Genomic DNA, 18,030 nt, shown 5'->3' with positions numbered 1-18,030 from the left:
CAGCCGGCCAATCAGGAGCAGGCAGAGCGTTTGCTATCATATTAAGAACAGGAGACTTTTTTAATTTTTTTTTTTTTTTTTTTTTGCTTTTCACTCAGTGACAACAAAATTGCCCTGATACATCAGGTCGGATTCATTTGCAAAAATAAGCCCCCCCCCCGCCCCCCAGCTCGGCCGTGAGGACAGGCGTGCTCTGTGGCCTATCTGGTCCCCTGTCCCCGGGGATGAGGCTCATAAAAGCCGTCAGTCGAGCAGAGCCCTTCAGCGAGACAAAGGTGGTTTTCCAAGAGAAAGGAAAAGGGTTGCTTTGGGTGAAATGTCTTTTCAGCTAAGTTCTACCCTTGCACAATTTTCTTTTTTTTTTTCTTAAAAAAAAAAAGGAGGAGAAGAAAAGAAATCCGTAAAAGGTATCTTATGACCACTGCCAGATGAAAACAAAACAGGAGTGTCCCCAAGCCATTCGAGGACAGGCAGCGGCCATGGGATGTTCTGTTTGTGCTGAGGGGACCGCGCGGGCCGTTGCTTGTGCCTGAGAAGGGGCACAGGGCGCGGGTCTGTCTCCTCAGGGAGGGACACCGGGAGACGGTCACACGGCACAGGGCTCGCCATCCTGAGGCCTGAATCGCTGTGTGGCACGGCGGCTGTGTGTCTGTGTGTTTGTCCGCCCCGTGGGAGGGGAGGGCCGGGGGGGGGGATCCTGACCGCACCCTGCAGGACGTGCCATGGCGGGCCCTTCTGACCACACGTCCCCCTTCTCCCCTTCCCGCCCTGGGAACGTGCGCGGGGAGCCTGCGAGGGGACACAGGCGACATCTGGGTTCCAATCTTAGCTCTGCCATTTGTCCCCACTCTGGACCGGCTTCCCGTGGCCGCCTGAAAATACCCGCAGCGAGAATGGATTTTCTTACAGCCCCGGAGGCTCCGAGTCCCAACGTCACTTTCCCGGGGATCAAGCCGGGGTATCAGATGGCTGGTTTCCTCCTGACAGCTCTCACCAAGCATTTGCTTTCTCGCCTTTTCTAGCTCCTAGGGGCCAGGTGCATGGGTGGGGGGGGGGGCAGGTGCAGTTCGGAGCCAGGTGTGATGTGGGGACAGGTGCCTTCTGAAGGCTGCATAATTCTCATTCTGACCTCCCACCCATTAGCACATTTGCTTCCTTTTTGTTTTCATTGTTATTGCAGCTTGGGTGACATGGTTCTAATGGTGTTGGCGTTTATATATATTTTTTTAATTTTTTAAGTTTTTTTTGAATCACTGTGAGAACAGTTACAAAGCTTTCCAGTTTAAGTCTCGGCCATACAGTGATCAAACACCCATTCCTTCACCAGTGCACATTTTCCACCACCAAGAACCCCGGTATACCACCCCCCCACCCCGTCCCGCCCCTCCCCCTGCCTATGTGGCAAATTATTTCCATTTTACTCTCTCTCCACTTTGATCACATTCAATATTTCGACAAAAGACCCACCATTATTATTTGGAATTTTCCCCAACAATCAGACCTGCCGAAAAGGCATCATTAGATCATTTGTTTTCTATTGCTGATTCTGAAGAGCATATGATGTCGCACGGCCGCAAAGTGGCCACGCAATTTTGGATTTCTGATATTTTAGTAATAACTCTGGAGGGATTTCTGCCAAAAGCCGCTGGGGTCTGAGGTTAGCTTGTGTGCCTCTGGGATCATGGCCGTTCAGAGCCAGGGGCCTTTTGTGGGCGGCCACTCATGGCCTCATGGCGGGGGAGGGGCCAGTTCCACCCCCCACCCCATGAGGCCCCATGTGTCACGTCACTGGAGTCTCACACCTGGCTGTCCGACAGGCTCTGAAAAGGTGGCGGCCACTGCGCTGCCGGGGAGAAAAGGCAAAAGGGACAAGCACCTTTCCCCACCTGGGGTGGCACGGCGCCGTAGTCTAATGCTCAGTCCAGGTGCATTTCTGCCAAAAGCCGCTGGGTTCCGAGATCGGTCTGTGTGCCCCTGGGATCATGGCCGTCGAGGAGCCAGGAGCCGCTCATGGCCGGCAACTCGGGGCCTCGTCAGGGTGGGGAAAGGACATTTATAGTTTTTCTGTACAGTTACAGCATCTCGCCCCCACCCTGGAGCCCAGGACCCTCCACGCTGTCCCCACTCTAGTACCTGACTATCTCAGACCTAAAATGCCAGAGGTGGGGGCTGGAGCGATAGTGCAACAGGGAGGGCGTTTGCCTTGCACACGGCCAACCCGGGTTCGATTCCCAGCATCCCATAAGGTCCTGGGAGCACCGCCAGGAGTGATTCCTGAGTGCCAGGAGTGACCTTTGTGCATCACTGGGTGTGACCCAAAAAGCAAAATAAATAAATAAATAAATAAATGCGAGAAGCTCGACATCACTGGATAGTTCTGTTCCCTTGTTTTATCTCTCTGTACCACAGATGAGTGGGCTCACCCCTGTTTATCCTTCTCCTTCTGTCTTATGTCAACATGCTACCTTTCAGTCCCATCCAAGATGCAGGATTTCGTCTTTTCTCACAGCTGCATAATATTCCATCATACCATGCCTTCTTGACCCATTTACCTGTCATCATACGTATGGGTTGTTTCTGTATCCCGGCTGTTGTCCTAAGCACTGCAGTGAACACAGGAGTACAAACATTTTTTTTTTTCTTGCACAGGGGTTATCCCTGGCTCTGCACTCAAGAATCACTCCTGGGGCTGGTGTGATAGCACAGCGGGTAGGGCGTTTGCCTTGCATGCGGCCGACCCGGGTTCGATTCCCAGCATCCCATAGGGTCCCCTGAGCACCGCCAGGAGCAATTCCTGAGTGCAGAGCCAGGAGTGACCCTTGTGCATTGTTGGTTGTGACCCAAAAAAGCAAAAAAAAAAAAAAAAAAGAATCACTCCTGGTGGTACTCAGGGGACCCTACAGGATGCTGGGAATCGAACCCAGGTCGGACACGTGCAAGGCAAACGCCCTCCCTGCTGTGCTATCACTCCAGCCCCATTGAAGATGTTTTATAAAAAAGCAAAGCCAAGGCTATAAACTTTTTCCTCTCAGAAACCTCAGCTCAGCTTCCGGGGAACGGGGTGGATGGGGCACTTCACCAGGGGGGCGCGGCTGACCCTGGCTTTGCCTTCCAGCCCCCGGCCCCCCATCCCGCTGTCCCTGCTGCTGTCGGAGGAGCAGGCGGCTCTCATCATCCAGTCCTTCTGGAGAGGCTACCTGGTGAGTCAGCGCGTGGTGGCGGGCCCAGGGACTGGCGCCCCGACCTGGGGAACACTTGGCTTCTCCCCGGGTCGGGCACGTCTCCAAGGGGGTTGAGAATCTTTCTCAAAGCATTATTTTGCAGCCACTGTGAAAAAGCACCTCTTGACTTTTTGAAGGTGGGGTGACTGACTTGTATATCCAGAAAAGAGAGAGAGAGAGAGAAAGAGAGAGAGAGAGACAGAGAGAGACAGAGAGAGAGAGAATGTTGCATGCACTGTGAAAACAATATATGATAGGCAATGTTAGGGGGAAATGGAATTAAGCATCATGAAGTGGTCGTACGGTCGTATATCTCAAACCCAAACTTAGGGGGTCGTTCCAGCATGAAGCTCTGCAGATTTTGCATGACTTAGTGCAGAGAGCGACGTGGAGAGACTCAGCCGCCAGAGAAAGTAAGCTTTTTTTTCTTTTAAACTGTGTCTCTTTTGGTTTTGCTTGCTTGCTTGTTTGTTTTCTGTTCGGGGGCCACACCTGACAGTGTCCAGGGCTTACTCCTGGCTCCGTGTTCAGGGGTCACCCCTGGGGGCGCTTGGAGACCATGTGGTGAGCCAGGGATCAAACCCGGGTTGCAGGCAAGGCAGGCGCCCTCCTTGCTGCTGTCCTGTTGCTGCAGCTCCCTGGAACGTGTCTTTCGTAACCATTTTCCCTTGGGTTCCGTCTACCTGCGTCATTATTGCAAACCCTCCTCTTAGCAGCTACCCTGGCACATTTGTCTGGTGCCTATGAAGGAGGTATTCTAGAAGGAGACTTTTTAGATCAAAAGGTGAGTTCCTTTCTCAGGCTCCTGACCGGGATTGCCATGTGTCTCTTCAGACAGAATGTCACTGTCACTGTCACTGTCATCCCATTGGTCATTGATTTGCTCGAGCGGGCACCAGTAACGTGTCCATTGTGAGGCTTGTTGATACTGTTTTTGGCATATTGAATACGCCACGGGTAGCTTGCCAGGCTCCGCCATGCGGGCAGGATACTCTCGGTAGCTTGCTGGGCTCTCCGAGAGGGGCGGAAGAATCGAACCCGGGTTGGCTGCATGCAAGGCAAACGCCCTACCCGCTATGCTATTGCTCCAGCCCAGACAGAATGTGCTTTTAAAAATACACACGAGGGGCCGGAGAGATAGTGTAATGGGTAGGGCACTTGCCTTACATGTGGCCAATCTGGGATTTGATTCCTGGCACCCGATATAGTTCCCAGAACCCTGCCAGGAGAGGTCCCTGACTGCAGAGTCAGCAATGAGTCCTGAGCACAGCCAGGTGGGGCCTCCCCTCCCCCCCGCCAAAAAAAGTACATGTGAGCATGTGTCTCATGCTAAGACACTGCATCCCCTCTCTGCTTATTTGGGGACTAGACCAAAAGGCGAGTAAGCGTCCAGGTCAACGCAAATGCCCCCTTCTCAGGGGTGGCTCCACTCGTGTCTCAGTGTCAGACATAAATGGAACAGATTTAGGTTCAATATCAGCGGTGACAAAGATCACCATCAGAGGTCTGCTGTCGGGCGCTGGGTGGGGCAGGGGGGTCACCGAAGGAGCTCGTGTGGGCGAAATCAGCCCAGGTGCACACCCCAGCAAACAGTGACCAGCCCTTGGGGTCAAAGGGATAGCACAGCGGGTGGAGCGCTTGCCTTGCATGCTGCTGACCCGGGTTCGACCCCCGGGGTCCCATAGAGCCCCCCAAGCCCACTTAGGGGTGATCCCTGAGCCAGGAGAAACCCTGAGCACTGTTGGATGTGCCCACCCACCCCCCCGCCAAACCCAACATAACCCAACCAACAAACTGACAAAGATCCTGGGGACCCACCCAAATGTTAGATTCATTCTGATGAGCCGCGGCCAGTGAATCAACAGCATATGTGTGACATGGCACGAAGTGGGCCGGCCCTCCTGCGGTCCACGGCACATTCCCGAAAGCACGGTCAGAGTCAAGGGTGAGAGGCAAGCAATAGTCTCGAGCATCGTAAGGGCAGTCTGTTCCCGCGGTGCCGAGACCCAGCAAAAGCCTGCTATTATACTCCCTGCTTTAGAGACCCTCGGGGACGGCCTGAGTGGTCAGCACTTCCTGTGTGAGGAATGTGGGCCTCCTGCCCCGCACGCCTGAGCAGGTGTGCTTACACCCAGGGCTGTTCACCCAGGTACAAAAGAATTCCAAATGCCGCTCTTTTTGTTTGGGGGCCACATCTGGTGATACTCAGGGGTTACTCCTGGCTCGGTGCTCAGGAAGTTCTCCTGGCGGCGCTCAGGGGGGTCATAAGGGATGCCGGGGATCAAACCCGGGTCAGCCGTGTGCAAGGCAAATGCCCTCCCCGCTGTGCTGTGGCTCCAGCCCCGAATGCTTCTTGAGTTCCATCTTGGTGGTCGCGTCCTTTACTCACGGGCCTTGATCCTTGCTGGCCCGACCACCAGCACTTCGGGGTTTTGTTTTCTTTCCTAGTTTGGTTCTTCCCAAACCGCAAAACTCCGGGGACTGGAGAGAGAGAGTGCAGCGGGTAGGGTGCTCACCTGGAATGTGGACTTGATCCCCACCGCCCCACTCCTGGCGGGTCCCCCAAGCCTGCCAGGAGTGAGCCCTGGGTGCAGAGCCAGGAGGAACCCCGAGCACCGCCGGGTGTGGCTCCCAAACAGAAACAGCCAAACTCGTTCTTTCTTTTTTCTTTTTTTTTTTTTTTGCTTTTTGGGTCACACCCGGCGATGCTCAGGGGTTACTCCTGGCTCTGCACTCAGGAATTACTCCTGGCGGTGCTTGGGGGACCATATGGGATGCCGGGGATCGAACCCGGGTCGGCCGCATGCAAGGCAAACGCCCTCCCTGCTGTGCTATCGCTCCAGACCCTCCTTTTTGATTTTTTATTTCATTTTGACTCGGGGGCCACGCCTAGCTGCGCCCAGGGCTTCCCCTGGCTCTGGGCTCAGGGATCACTCCTGGCGGGCCTTCGGGAACCATATGGGGTGCCGGGGATCGAACCGGGTCTGCCGCTGCGTGCCTGGCTGGCACCTTCCCTGCCCTGCTCTGGCTCCAGCCCTGGGCCTCTTTCTTGATTCCCCCGCCAGGGTTTCCTTTCTGTGAGTGAACCCTGTCCTTGCCGGAAAGTGCAAGACCCAGGAAGCTGTCCCATAACTCGCTCCTCCGAAAGCCAGACTGTAGGAACCACCCCCACGGGGACAGAAGTGCCGTCTGGGGGGACTGTTCTCGGCGACGGTGAACACGAGAGCCGCCCTGAACAGCTGAACCTCCCCGCAGCCCTCACTCTCCCCAGTAGGCGGGACGCCACCCCCTCTCCTGCACCCGCAGCCTCCTGGAGTCAAGGCGAGAAAGCCACACGGTCCCCGCGTGCCCGCGGAGCTGCCCGGTGGCCGCAGCGGGAGGTTCTGCGGAGTCAGCTGGTGGCGCTGGCCGGGAGCGGTTCTGCTTTCCTCTCCCCTGCAAGGTCCCCTCCGCTTTCTCCCGCACGCTGGCCTCGCCTGGCTGCTGGCCTGCCCTCCCCTGCCCCCTTCCTCTTCCTCCTCTCCAGCCCGGGCGGGCGGGGAGGCCAGCTCCGGGCGCAGCTGTCGGGGGTAGGGGTCGTGAGGGTGCGCTTCCTGCTTTTGTGTGTGTCACCAGCCGCCCCTCCGGCTGCTCCCGGCAGGTGAGCCACCTCCGAGGGCGAACGGCCTGGGTGAGTCAGTTTCCCCGGGAAGGGGGCCCCACCCCACACAACGCCGGGGTGAGACAGACTTCTCTGACTACTTTGTCCTTTTTTTTTTTTTTCTTTTTGGGTCACACCCAGCGATGCTCAGGGGTTACTCCTGGCTCTGCACTCAGGAATTACTCCTGGCGGTGCTCGGGGGCCCATATGGGATGCTGGGAATTGAACCCGGGTCGGCTGCATGCAAGGCAAATGCCCTACCCGCTGTGCTATTGCTCCAGCCCCTGTTCTTTTCTTAAGGAGAATTAGGAACCGTGCCCCACGCTCAGGCTAGCCTTGCTGTGAGATCAAGTGGTTCTTTTTAGTTGTAGCCATTTATTTTTTGTTTGTTTTTGGCTTTGTGTTGTTTTGTTTTCTGAGCATGTTCTATAGGGTGGCCAGGAAGGTTCTAGAAACTCAGCAAGCGGCAGGGGATAAGACCAGAATCCGCACTCAGGGATCTGGCGTTCCTGGCACAGGGAGACGTAACATGACTTGCACGTGGCCAACCCTGGCTCCATCCCCCACGTCCCATGTGGTCCCGTGAGCCCCACCAGGAGTCAGCCCTGAGCACCGCTGGGTGTGACGCAGAAACCAAAACAAAAAAGCGGTGCTCAGAGGACTATATCGGGTGCCAGGGATTGGACCCGTGTCAGCCGCACACAGGGCAAACGCTCTGCCTGCTGCTCTGTTATCACTCTGACCCCCCCACCCCCTCACTGAACTTTGTTTTTTTTGTCTGGACACCGCTGAGTTGTGTTGACACGGCTCTCGGCAGGAGGGCCGTGACCCACTTCATGTCCATCAGGAAGGTCCTGCGGGAGGCAGTGTCGCCGTGAGGCCCCAGGGACCCCCACTTCCTGGTGTCCCCGCTCCCAAGGAGTTCCATACCCTCAGTCATATGGCAGAACGTCTGACGCATCACTCCCAACATTCAGTCGTAGAAGACACAGAAGCCACAGTCGCTCCCCTCCTTCTCCCTCCCTCCCTCCTCTCTTCCCCTCTCTCCTTCTTCCTCTTTCTCCCTCTCCCCACCCCCCCCCCCTCTCTCTCTCGTTCTCTCTCTCTCTCCTTGCCCTGGGGATGCCAGCCGCCTTGTCACAAGAGTCCTACCAGCCAACAGGAGGAGAAACTGAGGCCTCCAGTCAGCACCCATGCTCGGCCCCTTAGCCGAAATCCCCTCTGGTGCTCCGCCAGGGATTCCAGCCGCCTGACACCCCGTGGCCTTCTCTTGAGAGACCCTTTCCCAGCGCCACCAAGCTCGGTGGTGACTCATTCCTGGTTTCGAACCTCTGAGCTGACTCGGAAGTGCTTGTTGGAAACGTCCGAATGGAAGAGGAAGTTCGGGAAACCCTTTGCAGGGGGAGTGGCCGTGGGAGTTGGGGGGGAGGGGGTGTCACTGGCTCTTGCGTGGCCAGGCCGGCAGCTTACAGGGGGAGCGGAGGCAGGAAAGCCATGAGAAGATCGACTTCCGGCTCCTCCCGTGTCATCCAGGGTCCGCAGCCTTTTGGTCCGTGGTCCCATTGTGTCTGTGTCTGAGGCCTATTGGTTCGTGGTCTCTGGTCCCGTTGTGACCTGTGGTCCGCGGTCCCATTGTGGTCTGCGGTTCCATTGTCACTTGTGGTCTCTGGTGCAATTGTGGTCTGTGTTGCAGCTGGTCTGTGGTCTGTGGTCCCACTGTGACCTGTGCTCCGTGATTCCATGTGGTCTGTGGTCCCATGTGGCCCGTGGTCCCGTGTGGTCCGTGATCCCATGTGGCCCGTGGTCCCATGTGCTCCGTGATCCCATGTGGCCCGTGGTCCCATGTGGTCCGTGGTCCCATGTGGTCCGTGATCCCATGTGGTCCGTGATCCCATGTGGTCCATGGTCCCATGTGGCCCGTGGTCCCATGTGGCCCGTGGTCCCGTGTGGTCCGTGATCCCATGTGCTCCGTGGTCCCATGTGGTCTGTGATTCCATGTGGTCCGTGGTCCCATGTGGCCTGTGTTCCCATGGTAGCCCCTGGCCTGTGCCCGTCCATTGGAAACACAGTCTCGGGCACCGACCCAGACTTCCTGAACGAGAGTCCATAGTGACAAGGGTCCCACAGGGCTGGGGCGACAGTCCAACAGTGCCTTGCACGTGGCCGACCCGGGTTCCACCCGCGGCATCCCGTGTTGTGCTCCCTACACCGCCACCAGGAGTCACTTCTGAGTTCAGAGCCAGGAGTCAGCCCTGAGCATCTCCGGCTGTGCCCCCTCCCCCCGCAAACCAAATAGACCAAAAGGGTCCTACCTAGGAGTGTTTCCACGATCCAGAAATGCAGGGTCAGCTCGGGTCAGTGGAGGACGGGGCGGGGGGTGATCCCGCCTTACTGACCGGGGGCCTTCTATCAGTGACTGCATTTCCCCCAGCCTTGTTTTCCTTCCCTGGAAAATGGGGGTGCGGGTCATGCCGTGTGAGGTTATGGGGTGCAGAGGCCGGGCTCGACAGAGGAAGCGCCTCTGCGGCTCCTTCCCGACAGCTGTCTTCCTGCTCATCTCTTGTTGTTTCCCCTTAACACACGTTTGCTTTAACTTCCCCATCCCCAAAGCCCCGTTTTCCAAACCTGCCCCCAGCGCCTCAGAAACCCTTTTCTCTGTGCTCCGCGTGGAGACAGCTGATTTCCCGTCGTTACCCTCCAGCCCCCGTTCTTAGGGCAATTTTCAGGGCCGTCCTGCCGGCCCAAGTAGGCCACGGTGCTATAAATAGTGGGTTCGGGCCGCTCTGGACTCCGGGGACAGCCCTGCCCCCGCAGGCCCGCAGTTACTCAGACCCACTCTGGGTTATATCTGCAGGTGCCGTTTCCTTAATATGCCCAGGAAATGGTTTGCCAGCCGGGGGGGTGTCAGCAGCAGACCGTACCCCCACTCCCCGCCCCCCGCTTGCGTATGTGCTCTGTCCCAGCATACCCCGAGTGTATGGGAGGGGAGAAGCCAGAGTCCTGAGGTGGAGGTGAGGAATACGGGAGAAACGTCTGGCTACCTCACTTCCGGGGCCCAGGGTACCCACGGGAACACAGCGACCCCATTCAGATTGCTCCAGAAGTCACGGGCGAGGCCCCTGTGGGTACCCGAGAGGCCGGCCCTGCCGGTGAGGCACAGGACCCTGGCCAGCCAGAGGGCACAGTCAAGGGCCCCACATCATCGAGCCCTTTTTTTTCCATTTTTGAGTCCTTTTCTTTAAAGGGTCGTCCAGAGTCCTCTCTGGGCAGAGTCTGTGGGGAAAGTGCAGAGCGAGGAGCCTGGATGGGCCCCAGCTGCAGGGTGATGCCCTGGGTTCAGTCCCTGGCACAAAGGAAGGGTGAAGGGAAGGATGAGGAGGGAGGGAGGGAGGAAGGAAAGGAAGGAGGGAGGGAAGAAAGGAAGGAGGAAAGGAGGGAGGGAGGGAGAGAGGGAGAATGGAAGGAAGAGAGGGAGGAAGGAAGGAAGGAAGGAAGGAAGGAAGGAAGGAAGGAAGGAAGGAAGGAAGGAAGGAAGGGAGGGAGGGAGGGAGGGAGGGAGGAAGACAGGGAGGAAGGAAAGAAGGAAGGGAGGGAGGAAGGAAGGGAGGGAGGAAGGAAGATAGAAAGGAGGAGGAAGGGAGGGAAGGAGGAAGGAAGGAAGGAAGGAAGGAAGGAAGGAAGGAAGGAAGGAAGGAAGGAAGGAAGGGAGGGAGGGAGGGAGGGAGGAAGGAAGGAAGGAAGGAAGGAAGGAAGGAAGGAAGGAATGAAGGAGTAAGGGAGGAGGAAGGGAGGGAGAGAGGGAGGTAAGGAGGGAGGGAGGGAGGGATGGAGGGAGCGAGGGAGGAAGACAGGGAGGAAGGAAAGAAGGAAGGGAGGGAGGAAGGAAGAAAGAAAGGAGGAGGAAGGGAGGGAAGAAGGAAGGAAGGAAGGAAGGAAGGAGGAGGAGGAAGGGAGGGAGAAAGGAAGGAAGGAAGAAAGGAAAGAAGGAAAGAAGGAGGAGGAAGGGAGGGAGGGAGGGAGGAAGGAAGGAAGGAAGGAAGGAAGGAAGGAAGGAAGGAAGGAAGGAAGGAAGGAAGGAAGGAAGGAAGGAAGGAAGGAAGGAGGAGGGAGGGAGGGAGGGAGGGAGGGAGGAGGGAGGAGGGAGGGAGGAGAGAGGGAGGGGGAGAGAGGAAGGGAGGGAGGGAGGGAGGGAGGGAGGAGGGAAGGGGGGAGGGAGGCAGGCACCTTAGTAAGGCGGAGCTACAGCAGTCGCTGGCTCTTCTCTCCTAGCTGAGTGGTCTCTTGCTCGGGGCCCGGGTCTTACCCCCGCGCGCTGGGCTGGAGCTTGCGCCCAGTGGTACCTGTAGCCTCTCGAGCCGGCCCGGACCTTCCCGCTCAGCTCCGGACGGGGCAGCTGCTTGCGGCACTGCAGTCTAGCCAGTGCCTGCAGACCTGGCTGCCCCCGCGGGATGGTCCCAGCTCCCCACATGGCGGTTCTTCTCCCGGAAAGATCTGGAAGGCGCAGGCAGGCAGCATGGCAGTGCTGGCTGCTGGCCCAGGCCCCTGGGTCCTCCCCCGGCAAAGCCGCTCCCCGTGCTCCGGGGCTGGCGGAAACATCCTCAGGCATCAGAAAGAAAGCTTGGAGCCTCGGGGCACCTGTGACAGGTGGGGCGCAGATCCCACCCGCCCCCCCAGATCTGAGGCCGCCCCCTGCACGTTAGCGAGAAGAGTTGCCGAGGTGTGGGGGCACTGTGACTCCGGGGGATGTAGTGCCTCTGTTCTTAAAAACTTTCACCTGGAGCCTGTTAACACACAGCCCGGGCCCCGCACCCCAGAGTCTCTGGGTCAGTGAGAGGGATGGAGCCTGAGAACTTGGATTTGGGGCCAGTCCTCAAGTGATGTTCATGCTGCTCTTTGGGGGAGCGGTGGGGGCGTCCAGCACGCACCTGGGTCTGGGGCAGGGGTTCTTTAACGGGTTATGGACCCTGCTGGAAAGGAGCAGATCAAAGCATTGTGCGACCGTTGTGATCCCGCTGGACACTAGCCCTCGAGGCCACGGAGAGCTCCTCAGAGGCCTTCCCGGCTCTTACAGCTCCTTCTCCCAGTTATTTGGGTCAATAAGTATCAGGAAAAAAGTCGCATGAGGGGCTGGAGCGATAGCACAGCGGGGAGGGCCTTTGCCTTGCATGCAGCCGACCCGGGTTCTATTCCCCGCATCCCATAGGGTCCCCTGAGCACTGCCGGGAGTCGTTTCCTGAGTGCATGAGTCAGGAGGAACCCCTGTGCATCGCCAGGTGTGACCCAAAAAAGAAAAACAAACCCAAAAAAAGCCACATGAACTTTATCTCGACCGCCATCGTGCAGCTGAAGTGGGGGTGGGGGGGACGGGAATTCCAGTTGGCCCAGGAACAGACTGTCATCGGGCTTTATTATGGAAGAGAAAAACAGCAAAGCAAAACAAATGAGCCCGTCCGTCCATGTGGCTTCCGGGGCGACGACCAGAAGGGCCCCTGGAAGTCGCCCCCCACCCCAAAGCAGCTGCCTTCCTGACTCACCCACTTCCTGCCCCCTCTTCCCCCCCCGCCCCGGCCACGCTGGGGCAGCGGGGCCTGCGCGGCCTCCTTGACTCCGGGTCTGGAATGTTGCAATCCTGCCCGTGGTGTCGTGTGTGGAAGAAGTGAAACCAAGCCGTCCAGATGTGAGGGGGGCGAGGCTTGGGGGTGTCCGGCGCATTCTTGGACGGCTCCGGACTTTGGAGCGGGGTTTCCCAAGTGTTTCAGCTCGTCAGCGTCACCAGGGGCTCTGGCCAAGCTCAAGGGTCAAAAAAACCGTTTTGGTTCCCGTCACCCGCAATGACACACATGCCCCCACCCCCAAGCTAGCTCAGGGCCTGGGGTGCTGTTCAGGACAGGAGGCCCGGACCTGGGTCATAGCAGGGAAGTGTCGGAGGGGGTCTCCCGGCAATGTTTATGTGATGCGTGTGGAGGTGGCGGGGGGAGAGGAGGGGGAGCTGAACACGGCTGTGTGTCTGTCTGCCCACTCGAAGGATGGAGGGGCCGGAGCCATAGTAAGCGGGGAACGGGTCAGCTCGGTGACCTTGCATGCGGCAGAGCCGGGTTCCATCCCATGGGGTCCCCCGGGCACCGTTAGGAGTGATTCCTGAGTGCAGAGCAGGAGTAACCCGGAGCATCGCCAGGTGTGGCCCAAACAAATAAATAAATAAATAAATAAATAAGATCAGGACTTGGTATGTTTGAGCCCATGGAACTCATCTGGCGCCCATTGCCTGTTCTTGTTTAAAAAAAAAATAATAATATATATATTATTTTTTTTTTAAGTTGGAAACCAGCCACATCTGTTTTTTTCAAAGCACAATCCCTGGCTGGGGTTTTGGTTTTTCTTTTTTCTTTTTTTTTTTTTGGTCTAATGACAGTGGAGTCACTGGGACAGAGGTCCTGTGGGCCACAAAGCCCGAAATATTTACTCTCTGACCTTTAATCAAAGAAGGCTTACTGACCCCTAGATAAAATACATGAGCTCAGATCTGGGCAGACTGGGATGGAGAGATCTCGGTTGCCGATGAGGTCACAATAGAAAATAAACTGAGGGGAGGGGCGCCAATAATCACAATCCTCCTCGACAATTCAGGAGCAATCTGAGCCTAGGAAGTGAAAGAGAGCTGAAGAAGGGCCCGAGCAATAGTACAGTGGGTTGCCTTGCGTGCAGCCCGGGGGGGGGGGGGGGTCCTTCCTCGGCACTCCATGTGGTCGTGAGACCCAGGAATGATCCCTGCGCTGAGCCCTGAGCACTGCCAAGTATGCACCCCTCTCCCCGAATAAGATGATTCAGTAGAAGAGAGAGAGGGGTAGGAGGAAGGAAAGGAAGAAAGAAAGTAGGGAATGGGTGGGAATGCAGGAAGGAAGGAACCGAATAGAGTAGAATTAGAATAGGATCGAGCAGAAGCCTTGCCAAAAGAAGGGGCAGAAATCATTACCGGAGGGTTTGTTAAGGCACCTTCCCGGGACCCCACTGTGTTCAGGCTGGCTGAGTCAGTCTTGCTTGCTGCCCACAAATTTGCATTTCTAACAAGTTCCCAGGTGATGCTGAGCAGTAGGTGGCAGGTGGGCACAGCTGGAGAGGAGAGAGAGAGAGAGACAGAGAGAGAGGAGAGAGGAGAGAGGAGGGAGGGGAAGAGGAAAGAGTGAGAGAGAGGGAGGGAGAGAGGAAAGAGGAAAGAGAGAGAGGAAGGGAGGAGGAGAAGAAAGAGGGAGAGAGAGGGAGGAAGGGAGGAGGCGGTGGGAGAGAGAGAGGGAGAGAGGGAGGGGGAGAGGGAGAGGAAAGAGGAAAGAGTGAGAGAGAGGGAGGGAGGAGGAGAAGAAAGAGGGAGAGAGAGAGAGGGAGGGAGGGAGGGAGGAGGGGGAGAGGAGAAGAGAGGGGGGAGAAAAGTAGTTAAGAGACAAAGAGAAAGAGAAGGTCCACCATAAGCCTAACAGAATTTGCAGAAGATGAGGACCACGAGTGGTGTGGAGAGATGAGGTGCCCCAGGATAGTGTGAGAAGAGACCAAAGTCAGAGAAACATGAATCCTGAACTAGATGAGTAAGGACAGACCCGTGCCAGGAAGACGTCATGGTGACATGGGAACACCAAAGCCAAGAAGAAGCCTAAGTGTCTCTCAAAGGCGGGGTTCCCCGCCAAGGAAAAGCCAGCGACTGCCTCCGGCCTGTGCGTCAGCAGGGATGCCCAGAGCAAGAGTCTCTTCCAGTCCCGGGGGAAAGTAATAGCCAACCTAGAGCGAGTTACCTGCTGCATTACCCTTCAGGTGCGATGGCTCAGGCACTACACCTGGGCACGTCTCAGAAACCTAGAAATCGAGCTTCCTTCCAGACCACCCAGCAATTCCACTTCCGGGCATCAATCCCAAAAGCCCGAACACGATACTCAGAAAAGACACCCATGGTCCTGTATTCAACTGCAGCACTTTTCACAGTAGCCCAAATGAGGAAGCAGCCCAGGTGTCCAAGAACAGACGGCTGGATAAGGAAGCCATGGTATGCAGACACGGCGGAATAATACGGGGCTGTAAGAAAAGGCAAAATCATTGCTGCTTTCGGGATGGATCTAGAGTAGCTTGAGGGAGGGTTGGAGCAATAGTGCAGCAGGTAGGGCATTTGCCTTGCATGCGGCCGACCCGGGTTCGATTCCCAGTATCCCATAGGGTCCCCTGGGCACTGCCAGGAGTAACTCCTGAGTGTAGAGCCAGGAGTAACCCCTGCGCATTGCTGGGTGTGACCCAAAAGCAAAAAAAAAAAAGAGTGAGGGGCAGGCCTGGAACGCCGTCTCTCCTGCGGGACATAAAGAGCGAGAGTAGGGAAATAGCAAACACCCAAAGGCAGCAGGAGCTGGGAACTGGCTTTAGTAGGAAGCTGGTGGTGGTGGCCGTGGGGCCTGTGGGCGGGAGGTTAGGACAGTGGGAGAGGACGCGGCGCTGGAACATTTTGTGTACAAACCCCTACCTATAACAGCATTGTAAAGCGCTGTAGCACTGTCGTCCCGTTGCTCATCGATTTGCTCGAGTGGGCACCAGTAACGTCTCCATTGTGAGACTTGTTGTTACTGTTTTTGGCTTATCGAATACGCCACGGGTAGCCTGCCAGGCTCTGCTGTGTGGGTGAGATACTCTTGGAAGCTTGCCGGGCTCTCTGAGAGGGACGGAGGGAAACAAATAAATAAATAAAATAATAAAAAAACAAAAATAAAGAGGTAAATCCCACTCACCTATCCTCAGACACCTGGGTTGTCCCCAGATCTTGGCTATTATGAATAACACTCCAGTCACCATCGTTTGAAATGATGTATCTCTCATCCAGGGTTCTTTGGATGGATACCTATAGATACTAAGTATGGAATGGCCAGACCATACAAAGTGCCAGTTTTCATTTCTTTTTTTTTTTCTTTTTGGATCACACCTGGCGATGCTCAGGGGTTACTTGTGGCTTTGCACTCAGGAATAACTCCTGGCGGTGCTCGGGGGACCTTATGGGATGCTGGGAATCGAACCTGGGTTAGCTGCATGCAAGGCAAACGCCCTTACCGCTGTGCTATCGATCCAGTCCATTGTAAAGCACAGTCCCTAAAATTAAAACAAAAAAATGCCTCAATTCTATTTTACAATGCTCTTATACTCCTCTCTGGAAGCCCAGAGACATAATTATGCCACAAACACCCATCAGCAACACTTCTGCCCTACCAGGAAGGGCAGATGCCTGTAACAATTTGTTCTCCTGAAAAATAGACACCTTCCAAATTTGTCCTTCCAGACAACGAGGAACCCCACACCACCTCTAGCATAAACAAACGGCTCTTGTTTTGCTTTCCCGAAGATCTGAAGAGAAAAATCACACAGCTCTCGGAGAGAAAATGGAATTCATGAGCATGTGGATCTGCAGCTGGGTCATTCCGTCACGGAAAGGGATTTTTCAAACATACATTCCCTCTGTTGCAATCCACTTCTCTCAAGTACGGAGCCCTTCATGCAAACGGGTCGGATTTCAAGTCAGGGTGGAGATTCTCATCTCAGTTGGAGGTTCAAGACTCCTTTAGAGTCAAATGCTTACGAAACAGCCCGGTTTAATGCAGTCGCATGCCACGGGCTGCCCGTTGAATTCTTTCAGCAGCTCTCCAGCCCTTGGAAGAGGTTCAGTATCTTCCTGCAAAGTAATTAGCGGAACTCCAGGGAACCGTCCAGAGGGAGTAACCGTTGCTATGTTTTGGTCTGTTTTGCCAGGAAGCAGAGAAAACAACTGAGCTAAGAGGAATTCAGAAGTAAAGATGTGCGAAGGGTGATTTCGGAAGCCAAGGGACAGCCTCGCCCTGCCCACTGTCCCTATGTCCCCATCCCCGTCCCTTCTTCACTCGCCAACTGATGCCTAAAGTTAGACAATCATCAAGGCTTTTATGCAACCTTCTGGGGGTCCCTTTGCCTTGATTGTGTCATCACTGGCGCTTCCACCTCTTGGCGCACGTCCTTTCCTCATCCCTTCTGGTGACGTTACCGGTTGGAGGGGTTGGAGCAATCGTACAGCGGGTCAGGAGCTTGCCTTGCGCATGGCTGACTCAGGTTCAATACCCGGCACCCCGTATGGTCCCCTGAGTCTGCCAGGAGTGACCCCTGAGCGCAGAGCCACGAGCGAGGCCTGGACAGCATTGGGTGTCGCCCCCAAAGCAAAAATGAGCAAACCGACAAACCAAAACATCGAGGGCCAAAGAGATAGAACAGTGGGCGGGGCGCTTGCCTTTCATACAGCCAATGTGGGGTTAATCCCGGGACCCCGATAGTCCCCTGAGCTCCACAAAGAGTAACCCTGAGCGCTGTCGGGCATGGCCCCCAAACCATAATAAAATATTCTTGTGACTTTATTGGTGGAAAAAAGGGACTCCGTGAGGGAGAGCTGCCTCCAGCCCCCCGCACATACTGCCTTCCCGCCCGAGGTGGGAGTGATGCCTACATACATGCTTACACCTGCTTTACATACGAGGAAATCGGGGTCCTCAGCTTGTTTGTGGACCTCTCAACCCTCCCTATGTGGAGTGAGAAAAATGAGAGACCCCCTCCCCCGTTTCCACTCTCTCCCTCAAGGACCCCACAGCTCCGTGTGGAGTTAGTTTCCTTCAAAGCCTCCAAATACACCAAATGTATTTGGGGGTTGTTTTGTTTTGTTTTGCTTTTTGGGTCACACCCAGCGATGCACAGGGGTCAATCCTAGCTCTGCATTCAGGAATCACTCCTGGCAGTGCTCAGGGGACCATATGGAATGCTGGGAATTGAACCGGGGTCGGCCGCATGCAAGGCAAATGCCCTCTCAGCTGTGCTATCGCTCCAGCCCCGAAATACACCAAATGTAAAGAAAGGATTTAACTAACACAAGCAGGGCCACAAGACGTGTGACCTGAGTGATGGAACAGACTTAGGGACTTTATTCTTAGTAAGTTAGTGAGGGTCGCTGTGCAGAAACGCGGGGCTTCCTGTGCCCATGGGGAAGTTGTGAATAATCCGTTTTCAGCTCTGCCACCACAACCAGGAGCATCTGGGCTTGCTCAGACCTTAGAAGGGGGGGACTTGTTCCCATCTGGGTCTGAGGCAAATGAGTTTCTTAGTCAATGCTGTTCTGATAGGTAAAAAGCCATCCCC

General features: G+C 55.9%; 1 protein-coding gene across 2 annotated transcripts in view; it reads left to right on the top strand.

Moving 5' to 3' along the window:
• Positions 1 to 18,030, top strand: part of IQCK (IQ motif containing K) — a 103,701-nt gene that overhangs the window by 62,358 nt on the left and 23,313 nt on the right. For both annotated transcript variants that reach the window (XM_055134599.1, XM_055134598.1), the window contains one exon: positions 3,116 to 3,200. In XM_055134599.1, the coding sequence (XP_054990574.1) occupies positions 3,116 to 3,200 (85 nt within the window). The remainder of the gene's footprint in view (positions 1 to 3,115; positions 3,201 to 18,030) is intronic.

The sequence above is a fragment of the Sorex araneus genome, chromosome 4 (genome assembly GCF_027595985.1).
Source record: "Sorex araneus isolate mSorAra2 chromosome 4, mSorAra2.pri, whole genome shotgun sequence".
Classification (NCBI taxonomy): domain Eukaryota; kingdom Metazoa; phylum Chordata; class Mammalia; order Eulipotyphla; family Soricidae; genus Sorex; species Sorex araneus.
Note: the sequence above shows the minus strand (reverse complement) of the source record. Positions and strands in the feature narration are given on the sequence as shown.